The following is a 12,988-nucleotide window of genomic DNA, read 5'->3' as shown; positions in this document are numbered from 1 at the left end:
TTTTAAGACAAGGATGTAGTCATATAAGATTTACCTATTATACATTGTTTAATTATACCTTATATTTTTTACCATTCAAACTTTCAATTAATGTATACATTAAAAATAACTTAGAATTATTACTCTTCTAAATATATAGTTTGCTTTTTAATTTTAATAAATAATATTGTACATGTTTTATAATAAACTATATTTTTAAGTAAACTATAGAATTATTAATATTATTTTTCTTGGTAATGTTAGTTTTAATATTAGCACATTAAAAAGTACTAAATCAAAATTGTAATATTTCATTTGATCTTACATTTATACAATTTTAGTCTTATTACAAGTTTAACAATATATATAATAAATTTATACCAACGTAGTATATCAAATTAACATAATATATTTGTTCGTATTTAATACATTTATCTATTGTTATTACTATTATTATTGTTGCTGTTATATCACTGTATAGTACAATGAGATAATTTATTCACTCAAGAGGAATACTATAATCCAATTAATATTTTTCCTCGTTTCATTGTTTTAAAGTATAACATTTTAGAACATGTTATTTCGCAATAACAATATATTTAAATTATAAATTTAAAGTTTTTATATATTAATAACCTAATAAAAATATTATTAATTCAAATTTAATTAATTATTACATACTTTTTCTATAAACTTTGCATTAATATATAATTGTATATATTTCCCAATTTCAACATATTCCAGTTTTAATCATTGATACAATATTAAATATATTAGAACAATAACACTATTCAACCTACCATATTATTTACAATTATCAGAGAAAACTATAACATTAAATTTTATTAATATACTTATATTTTTTCTTTTAACTATTTTAAAAAATAATTTATTTGTACCTCAAAACTATAAAGTTTAAAAATTAATAGTGATTAATCTAATATTATACCTTTATAGTAAATAAATTAATGTATATAGAACTATCTATATTATTTGAATTTAAAACTTTAGCATAAAATGAAACTATATATAATCGAAAAATAAAAATATAATATACATATTTCTATAATTTAATTTACTATTAATGTACATATTTTTATTGTATTACTAAAAATGTTAGATACATAAAACATCTTTTATAGATATCGTTGTATTGTCGATTTTATATATATATACCATGCATCTATATTTTATGACTACCTATTATATATTGGTAATATATTTAATTAACAATAAAAATATTCCCATTAACCTGAGGGTATATTATAATATAGATGAATATTAAAAATTAATTTTATTATAATTCGTACCCAACTTCATACATAATATTATTATACTGTTCGGTTATAAAAATACGATTTAAATTAAAACAAATGATACAAATAATAAGTTTTACTAAATAAAATATTTCATCAAATAAAGAAACATATTGCGTTATGTATAATTCAATATAGTTATGATTAACAAGCTTTATATAATAAATAATTATGATATATCATAATATGAATTAACATATGCAATATAGACATTTTATTTTAATCTTATTAAATCGATATGAACACTCAATTATATATAACTTATGAAAAAAATGGAATGTGGCCCTTTTCATATTAATGGTTATATCCACTTATGGGTTGCATATTTGGTCTTTTGAACTTCTCGAAATTAAACATACGGGTATAGTACATATATTTAATTAGTATTCAAATTATAAAAAATGAATGCAATATAATACATAGTCCTAACACCAATATGGGTTCTACGAGCACAACCATAGCTCACAACATAAAAACAATATAAAAACTATGATCAAAAATTACTTCGAAATAGGCAGTTTCTTAAAATATATTAATCATTATTACTATTCATGAAATAGTCAATACTCTTCGAATCACATATTAATGATCAGTTTTCTTCTTTATTTTTTTAGCTTTTCTCTTAAATGTTTTTGAGATCGTTTCCGAAATTCAAATAACGAATACTAATATAAAATGTTAAGAAGGGTATTCTTTTTTTGTTAACGTTTACATATATATAATTAAAATAATATTTAAATGTAATATTTTTTAATTCCTTATTATTTACCTTATAAGAAATTCCTAAAAAAATTGCTATTGCAGAAAATATCGATAAAACTATAATTAATTTGTTTGTTATCGACGAACTTGATGATGTATCTTCAAAACTCAGTTCAAAACTTTGTACAAAATTTTGTGTTGTTTTTATCTCTGGAAGGATTGGTATATCGTTACAATCAACGTTATTATCATTACAACATTTTTTAAATTATTATAATCATTTGATAATGTAGGCAATATTTGATAATAGGGGCTATCTTTAGTATTATTAGGATCGTTAAATTCATTATATTTTTTAACAAATTCTTTAGAATATTCTAAATAATCCTTTCAATCGGGCTTACTTGCATCAAGTTAGTATGCATGTTACATAATGATTTAAATGCAGCATACAAATTAGACACATCCTTAATACCAATATCCATCAAATATTTGTTTGCTTTATGAGCTCCTTAAAATTATTATATCCCGTTTTGTTTTTTAATGAATTGCTACAATCATTATCAGATTTATTACAAGTTGTATAATGCGTATTATTTTTTATATGATTAGTATAAAAATCTTTTAGGCTTTTGATATTATTAACATTCTTTAGGTTTAACATATAACTTAACCATATCATAATATATATAATAAATGCTTCAGATTTTTCTTTACTTAAACTATCAATATTAATAATAATATTTTGTTGAAATAACCATAAGCATGCAGCATTTATTTTATCTAAATCCGTCTTACATTCTTTAGTGTTTCCTGAATCTCCATTAGGGCAATAATTCCTAATACTCCCATTATTATGAAAATCGAGGGTTGTAGATTCGTTTAATTCATCAGGTAAATATGCTCTTAATGTGCGAAACCTTCCACACTAAGAAAACATTTAAAAATTATAATAAAAATATATGTTAATGAAACTATTATAAAATAAAATTTAATGAATTTTATAGGTAATATAATATAAACAAATATAAGGAAAAGCAAATTTTCTTAAAAAATATATACTAGCTGATGATCCATTGTAATTTTAGTTTGTTTATAATATGTGGATTATGTAACATCATATTATTTTATATATTTTACGCTTAATAAATGACAAAATTATTGAAATTTAATATAAAATTGTCTGTGGTTAAGCATGTTATTATCATTTTTAATATTAATTTAAAGATAATATGAAATAAGATAATACTTTTATGGAACTTAGTTAAATTCCCATAAATTAGGGTTATTTGACGCATTATAGGTTATATTTATATAAATTTATACATAAGAGCAATATCCTTAATAACACTCATATGACCATTATTATAAAAATTAAAGTGACATAGTAATGAGTTTATAATATATCTTATACATATGCTTTAATATAGAAAATAACCAGCGCCATATCTTTTGTTTTAATATACTGCAAAAATCGAAACAATTAAGAAACCCATTATTACTATAATCTTAAAAGTATATAAATAGTAATTTTTTAAAATATATTAAACGCACATATGTTTGTTTTTAATACTATATACCACTGTTTTATTAAAATTATAGTTTTTAAATTAAGTTACATGTTCCATTTTCTATGCAAATTGCATATTTTTAATATTGTTTTTAATAAATATAGATAAATTTATAATCCATTTAATAATTCCGATAACTTTATTTTTATTCCTATATACTTCAATTTAAAAATATACCTTATTGGGTAATTTTATAAACTATATTACGCATAATTCCCATTCTTTAAAACATCAATTAGCACTGAACCCATATTTATTATTTTATTTAAATGTAAATTGTTTTTAAAATAATACATAGTAAATATTAAACATTTATTATGCCTTTTAGTTAATATTGAATATATAACATATAAATAACTATTATTGCAAATTTAAAGTATAATAGAAAACTATGCGTAATTAGGTTGTTATATTTACATTTTAAATAGGAGATGGGAAGTATGTTTTTTAAGACAAGTCTATAACCATATAAGATATACATATTCTGCATAGTTTAATTATACCTTATAGTTTCTACCATTAAAGCTTTTAATTCATGTATATATATTAAAATTATTTATAGAAATGATTTAGGATTATTTTCTAAATATATAGTTTGCTTTTATGTTTTAATGAATGGTATTATACTACATATTTTAGAATAAACTATATTTTAAGGAAATCATAGAATTATTAATATTATTTTGCTTGGTAACGTTAATTATAATATTAACATATTAAAGAATACTAAATCAAGCTTGTAATATTTCATTTTATGTTTTTCGCATACAATTTCAATTTCATCATACCTTTGAGAATATACATAACTACTATATATCCACATATCCAAATCAAATAAAGTAATATATTAATCTATTATTATTGCTATTAATAATAGTATATAACTGTATACTACAATGAAATAATTAATGCACTCAAGAATAATATTTTAAACCAATTAGTAATTTTCCTTGTTTCGTTGTTTTAAAATATAACATTTTAGAACATTTATTTTATTTCGTAAAAATATTATATTTTAATTATATATTTATAATTTTTATATATATAATAACCTAATATAAATATTATTAGTTCAAAGAAATTAATTATTATATACTTTTTCTATATAATTTATATTAATATATAATTATATGAAGTTTTCACAATATAACAATATTTCAATATTAGCTATTGATATAATATTTTACTGTCTTATATGCATAGCTATATAATAATAATGACATTCGATCTATCATATTATTTATAATTATCAGAACAAACTATAACATTAAATTTTATTAATATACTTATATTTTTTCTTTTAACTATTTTAAAAAATAATTTATTTGTACCTCAAAACTATAAAGTTTAAAAATTAATAGTGATTAATATATTATTATACCTTATGATAAATAAATTATAGCATAAATCAACTTTTATTAGTACTAATTAATTATAATACAAATGGAAAATACAAAAAGATAATAATAACTACAATTAAAACTTCAAAAATATTGTATATATAGTGCGATTTTTGTTGTATTATAAAAAATGTTAGATGCATAAAACATATTTTATAGATATCGTTGTGTCGTCGAACCTCGATCGGTATTTTATGAATCTATATTTTATGATTATCTATTATATATTGGTAATATGTTTAATTAATATTAAAAACACACATATTAATATGAATATATATTGTAGTGTAGACAATTGTTCCAAATGAATCTAATTATAATTTATACCTCGATATATAAAACTATTATACTGCTCGGTTATTAAAATATAATTTAAATTAAAATAAATATGATACTAAGTTTTACTAAATAAAATGTTTCATCAAATAAAGAAACATATTGTGTTATACATAATATGATATAACCATAGATTAAAAAAATTTATATAATAGGCAATTATGATATAGCATAATATGAATTCATATATAACCAATATCTATATAAATATATACAATATAGACATTTTTTTAATCATATTAAATCGGCATGAACACTCAATTATATATATTATAACTTATGAAAAAATATGATGTGTCCCTTTTCATATTAATGGAAGTACCCCTTTGGGGGTGCATGTTTGGACTTCATCTCGATATTAAACATATGGGACGGTATATATATTTAATAAACATTTACAGAGCCCAAATATTATCAAAATATAAAAAATTAAATTATAATATACCCCGAAATCTAACTCAAAACGCAGATTCAGTGAGCAAAACTATAACCCATAATACATGAACACCTCGACATCAAGGATATTAGAATTAAAACATAAATTAATTTATGTATGTGTATATGTACTTCTTGATTCTACAACTTGATGTTTCAATATTTTATTTATTTGTATTTTTTTAAATTATATACTATGTTTTACTATTAAAAGGAAATATATAATTTGTATTAATTTATAAAAAATCAATGACACCAATATAATTACTACCAATAAATAATTTTTATAAAATTAAAAATTATGTTAGAAAAATGTTATTTAGTAAAATTTGTATTAAAAGTGATAAAAAAATCACAAAATGTGTAATTCTCATAATATAAATTTTAGCATACTATTATTATGATGAGGTAAAAAATATTATTATTATAGTAGCTTAGTGATGCATAAAATTAATTGCATTCCTCAAATTAAATTAATTATTTTAATATTTAAAAATATAATAAACATATTTTATATTAAAAACTATGCATTATCAAAGAAATTTTGTAAGATAAATTGGAAAATATATAAAAACAATTATTTTAATATAATTATTAATGTAAGTATATATAATTATATTAAAACAAATATATAATTTATATTGCTTTCTTTTATATTTTTATTTTAATGATTGATTTTCTATTAGGTAATAGCAACATTGTTTTTTTCTATTATATATAAATGTAAGTATATATGTAATTCCATGCGTATGTGGTGTTTTATAAATTTTAAATTTAGCTTAATTATAAAAATATAAAATTGGGGCATTCATAATGCTATATATTAAAAATATAATTTATATAATATAATTAAATTTATTTATTTTTAGATACTATAATGTTAATGATATTATGAATAATAATGTTTTTGTACTCATTATTTACAAAAGCTTCTGTTATTGACGTTTTTTAATTGAATTAAATATAAAATATATTAAACTTATAAATCTGATAAAAGCATACACTTTACTATTTAAATATTAACCTTTTATACTTTATTGTAGAAAATTATTTATTTTGAATTTAATTATATTTATGCAAATTTTTAATTTTTAATTTTTAAAACAATAAATATATTTTTTATATTTTATTAATCAACTCAGACAATGGTTAAAATACATATAGAAAAATTTTTTTTTGCTGTAAACTTGTTTCTATACCTAAGTGATAAATGTTTTGCAATAGAACATGCTTCAAGTAGCGATACTATAAACGAAGATGAAAAGGTTTTAGTTAATACTACTTTGCAAGAAACTATTTCATCCAATGATGTTTCACAAAATAATAGTACAGATATTGATTCTACGCTTAAACTTGTATCATCTAATTTTGATCTACCAAAATTTGCGTAAGAAAATATACATATGTACATAATATATATAACCACACGGGATATAACTGTGGATATGTTTGTATTATATATGAGAATATTATGTACATATTTTCCCAAATAAACATTTGCATGCCAATTTGATCGTTAATATACCATTTTATAAATATATTAATCCTTTTTTTTACAAATTAAAAATAATTTCACTTTGATCAATAGTAGTTCGAGTATAAGTCTTAAAAATGGGAAATCACAAGTGTGCACTGATCCTGAAGAAATCAAAAAAGTAACGGAAATTATGGACGAAGCTGTATATCGCTTAAAATACCATTCTAATTTTAATAATGGTTATAATCATTATTATGTTGGCAATGAAGAGTTATCTTTATGTTTTACGGAAGACAACGGAATAAAATTTGAAAGATTCCATCTTGTGATCCCCAATCCAGATAATGTGCGAAATAAGAAACATATTTTTTTATGTTATAAAATTAAGTTCAAATAAAAAAATATAATTATTATATATATCCATATATTATTTTTTGTTGCCATTAGTATGAAGAAATAGTAAAAATGTTTTACACATTTAGAGGCATTCCCTATATGGATAACTTCGATTTTACGGGTATATGAAAAATAATCAATTAAGCATTTTAATATATTATTATTATTATTATTATTATTATTATTACTCTCATGTTATATTCATTGTTTTATTTTTTAATTTTATATGCTACCATTTTTCATCCGTCATATGTCATTTTTTGTAATATATTAACTTACATGATGAAAAATTATAATTTTTTTTAGAAAAATTGGTTCACGAATATTATTCAAATTTATCATTGATGTATAATAGTTATGAAAGCCGAACCACACCATTCTGTGGATATAGTTTTGTTTTATCTGCAGATATTCAAGTAAGGAAAACTTCTTTTCATTTACCCCTCTATATATCATATTTTTCATATTTACACAATTTATTCAAATTCAAATACATTTGTATTAATTTTGTAGGTATCAGAAGACATAACAATGTTTGTTCAAACATCAGTAGATATAGATGACCACAACGAGTTCGATACCGAAAAATATAAAAACACTATTGTAGAAAGTGCAAATTCATTAAATATTGATGTTTATGCGAACGAATATGACCAAATGGAAAACAAAACAAAATTGTTTGTTAATTTATCTGGAATTATCGTTAAAAAAAAAAGCGACAGTGTTCGTGTTACATACGTCAACTCTGTAAGCAATATAAAAATTATAATAACATAATAATTTTATTTTATCATTATCAAAGATATATACCTTTTCTATAATTTGCCATATTTTAATATTTCTATTCATCTACAAACAAATTGACCTATTTTATATTTCTATTCATTCTTTTCTTTTTCCGTAGATTCATAATGGTGACTCCTTTCCAAAAGATTTTTGTGACAAACAATTTAGAGTAAAAAATATGCTATATTTGATCGATTTATTAAAAAATAGTTTTAAATAATAAACGTATACCCCACATAATGTTCTTTATCACTTTAATATTGAAATACCATATTAATAAAATTAAATTACTTTCATACACCATGCTTATTTTAAATTGCCATCACAAAACATCTTTTTTTGTTTTATGAAAGTTTATATCATATAATTTATTCACCCTTTTTAATATAATGGCAGCTCTACATGTATTTGATTATGCTTAGCACTATAAATGTATCCATTATAACTTATGGAATTTTGTTCGATATGTTATTCCTTTATATTAACATGTATTCGCATTTTTTATTTACATATTTAATCATAAATTAAATATTAATAAATTGTGTGTATGATTCACACACTTTTTTTTAATAAAAAATTGCATATACAATCAAATAAATCAAATACACCATAAAAAATAAAACCCTTAACAACATCCTAGCTCTTCACCACTCCACTATCGAGTAAATTATAATTAAACATAAAGATATTTTTTTGTGTATAAATATCCATGACATCCTTTATAACTTATACTTCATTATTTTTTTGTGCCTTAATCATTTTATTTTATATTTATATAGTATTTTGCTATATAAAAAATATATTTTATACTGCGCATTAATTTGAAAAAATATATATCCATCAATACTACTAACAATACACATTTTTATTGACTTACAAATCATATATATCACATTTTGCATTCAAGTTAACATATTTTTTATACTCATTCCTCTTTATATTTTAAATAATAATTTTTCTATTAGATGACATACAATATGGTAGCGCATAATATTGATTCGATGTGTATGGTGATATAAGCTATATTAATATCATATATATGATATTTTATAAATTTTAGTTCTTATTTTAGCTTAATGAATTATAAGATCAAAAACTTATATATATCCATAATGGAACTTATAAAAATATTATATTAATTAAAACCATTTTTTAAAATCTTATAATACCAAGAAATCAAAATCGCATTAATTTTTAAATTCATTATTTGTGATAATTAAGTTTTTTTATTGCCTTGTAATGAACCCATTTAAAAAAAATATATAATTAAACATGTATTAAATCACACAAATTAAACAATTAAGATTATATAAATTTATCTTTAAACAGATAATTTATAACTTTATCATTTAAATTTATTTTTTAAGTGATTATTTTTTATCATTTTTTTGACATCCTCTTGGTTCAATTCTAATTTAATGCAACCTTTTTAGTTTCCATTTTTTTTGTTTTCAATTTTTTTGTTTTTGTTTTTTATTTACCAAGCCTAAAATGAATAAAAGAAACATTAAGGTATTTTTTTTTTTTTTAAGCTTGTATATGTGTGCAAGCAATAAAGCCTTTGCCAATGAACCTTCTTTAGTCAATTTTACTCCAAAAAAAGATATTCCAACAAAAGATATTCCAACAAAAGATATTCCAACAAAAGATATTCCAACAAAAGATATTCCAACAAAAGATATTCCAACAAAAGATATTCCAACAAAAGATATTCCAACAAAAGATATTCCAACAAATAACCCTGTTCAAACCGATAAAAAAATAAACAAATCCGTTTTAGTTAGATTGGCTCAAAGAATGTCAGCTATATTAATAGTTATTTTACGAGCATTTGCTTGTAAACAATCTAAACCCCAAAAGTCTGGTTTAGACAAACATATTAGAACAAAAAATATTGCAGAAAATGCTACTCTAGGCAAGGCTACTACAGACAGTGTTAATCCTGACAACGATGAGTAATACAATATGGAAAAAATTTATACATATCCATATACTATATATGGAATTGTTATATATATATATACTCGTGTAAATATACACCTGAATAATGTTTTAATAATAAAAATTCCATCTTATAAATGCATTTTGGTTCTTTTTTTTTCCAAAAGTAAAAATGATATCATTTCGATCAGTGATAGCTTCGATGAAATGTATGAAAATAATAAGTACCTATTATGTAACGATCCTGAAGAAACTAAAAAAGTGACAAAATATATGAACGAAGCTGTAACTCTTTTACAGAAACAAATTGAAACTACAGTTGGTTACCAAAATCATTTTAACTATAATAATGCAGATATATATACTAAAAAACAAGACGATGCGGACATTGGAAAACTTAATATTACGATTGAAAATCCAGATAAGGTATAAACTAACATACATATTTTTTATCTTATAAAATTTAATTAGAATAAAAAAATTACTATTATATCTATGAATATACATATATTTTTTGTTTTCATTAGTACGATGAAATAAAAAACATGCTATGGGACCCCAATAACCCCCAAAATATCGATCACAAATTTCTTAATGGTAAATAAACAAAATCAAATAATAAATGAACCAGTTAACTAATTAACCAATTTAATATATTGTTATAATTCTACATATTCCAAATTTTTATATTATTAGATTTTTATCTTTCATTTTGCAAATTTTATAATATTTTAATTTATCTGTATGAAAATTATTATTTTTCAGGACAGGTTGTTCGCGTATATAATCCAAATTTAATGATGATACAACAATGTTATGTGAGTGCTTCCAATTCATCTGTAATATGTTTTCATTATTTATTCAAAAGAGTTGAAGTAAGCAATGTATTATTTTTTTCAATTCATAAATATTATTTTTCATATATTATATCGTAATATAAACATTATATATTTTATATTTATTTTCCAGATATCAAAAGACACAACTATAATAGTATATATTTCAACAAATATGAGTGATGTTAATAATAACATAGAAAAAAATATACATACACTCTTAGAAATTGTATATTCATTAAAACTTGGCTGTAATTTTGAAGAAGAACTTAAGAACAAATTTGTTAACTTATCCGGATATACCATTAAAAAAAAAGACACACACGTTGACGTTACCTATTTCAACTCTGTAAGCAATATAAAAATTTTAATAATAAATAATTTTATTTCATCATTCATAAACATGCATACTTTCTCTATAAATCGATATATTTATAATACATTTACAAAAATTTGACATATTTATCCATTCTTTATTTTCTTTCTCAGATTTTTGATAGCCATATTTTAGCTCGACTTTATGATTTTAAAAGAATTCGATCAAAAAATTATGTACTTCTTATGAACTTAAAAGGAATTTTCTCCCAAAAAAATAAATGTATTCCAAACAGTACCTTTTTATTATCATAATGTATATTTTAATAAAATTTATTAGCTCTATACATTGTTTATTTTAAATTATCATATAAATCTATTGTTTTTTTTTAAGAAAGTTTGTTTTGTATATAATTATTTATTTTTAATATAAAAATGCATTTATTAAATTTTGTGATCGCATAAACGAAAGGATTATAATTTATGAATCATCTTTCTTTATACCCATCTTTTCATATTAATATTCATAATTTTTTTATGTTAAAAACCCATAAGTTCGTACATTTTTTTTTTCATTATTCTTACAAAATTCCACATTTTTGTTAAAAATTAATTATTTCAAATATAGAAATACTATATATCAATCACATCCTCATATCACCTATTAATAATTTTTCCTTTCTTTTTTGTTCTCAAATATTGTCTTTCAACGAATTTTCAAAACGCAAAAATTAATAAAATATAAAACGTTAAAAAAAGTATATATATATATATATACATGTTCCCTTTTTTTACAAATAATAATTTGTTCTGGGAACAAAAAGTACATTTTAACCCACATAAATCACCACTTTGTAAAATATTTATCATATTTGTACACATTAATTAAATATATAGTCTTAATATTTGCTATATTATACAATAAGATGTTTCTATAGAATATTCCTATAATAAAAAAATACTAGCACCCTTAATATAATACATATAATTAACCAAATACAATAAATACTCATAAAGCAATCATATATATTATGATTTTCTTTATGTTATTTATATAATATTAATATAGATACTAAGTATGCGCTTTACAATGTTGTTAATAAATATTTTCAAAATAAAACAATTTAATATTACAAAATGTAATTAAATATAGTTGATATTAATGAAAAATATTGTTCAAATTTATATTAAATATATGCATATGTGTACGCAAAACAATAAAATTAGTATCCATAGCAAATACAACTAAAACAAAAATGTATCAAATATGGGGCATGTTAATATTGCGAATTATTTAAAAGTTATATTATAATAAACAAATAAGCTTTAATTATCATCAAATAATAATTAGTTTATGTTTGTAACATTGCGAAATTTCTATTAACTTTTACAAAATATAATCTTTAATAATTAACAAATATTTTTTATAATAAAAATAAATTCGATTCACTTCAGTTCCTCTTCTCCATTTTTTAAGTCTTATATAATTTTATAAAAT

At 20.4% G+C, this 12,988-nt stretch overlaps 2 protein-coding genes and 1 pseudogene across 2 annotated transcripts, besides 1 other annotated feature; 2 read left to right on the top strand and 1 right to left on the bottom strand.

Annotated features, from left to right (window-relative positions):
* Positions 1–1,897: 1,897 nt before the first annotated feature.
* Positions 1,898–3,074, bottom strand: PBANKA_0836850 (annotated as a pseudogene).
* Positions 1,898–3,074: a sequence feature (BIR protein, pseudogene;~PIR protein, pseudogene).
* A 3,810-nt stretch (positions 3,075–6,884) lies between these two features.
* PBANKA_0836800 (erythrocyte membrane associated protein 1) lies at positions 6,885–8,618 on the top strand (the record flags this gene model as incomplete). The annotated part of the gene is made up of 6 exons (XM_034564557.1): positions 6,885–7,126; positions 7,328–7,562; positions 7,664–7,733; positions 7,919–8,028; positions 8,126–8,359; positions 8,517–8,618. 6 exons carry the CDS (start codon positions 6,885–6,887, stop codon positions 8,616–8,618), a joined length of 993 nt encoding a protein of 330 aa, XP_034421342.1.
* A 1,271-nt stretch (positions 8,619–9,889) lies between these two features.
* Positions 9,890–11,805, top strand: PBANKA_0836700 (fam-a protein; the record flags this gene model as incomplete). Its single annotated transcript, XM_034564556.1, has 6 exons — positions 9,890–10,353; positions 10,507–10,765; positions 10,867–10,936; positions 11,105–11,214; positions 11,309–11,524; positions 11,665–11,805. The coding sequence occupies 6 exons, from the start codon at positions 9,890–9,892 to the stop codon at positions 11,803–11,805; spliced, it is 1,260 nt and encodes a 419-aa protein (XP_034421341.1).
* Between the last annotated feature and the right edge of the window lie 1,183 nt (positions 11,806–12,988).

Source organism: Plasmodium berghei, assembly GCF_900002375.2.
Source record: "Plasmodium berghei ANKA genome assembly, chromosome: 8".
Classification (NCBI taxonomy): Eukaryota; Apicomplexa; class Aconoidasida; order Haemosporida; family Plasmodiidae; genus Plasmodium; species Plasmodium berghei.
The sequence above is the reverse complement of the archived record's forward strand: the minus strand, read 5'-3'. Positions and strand labels throughout refer to the sequence as shown.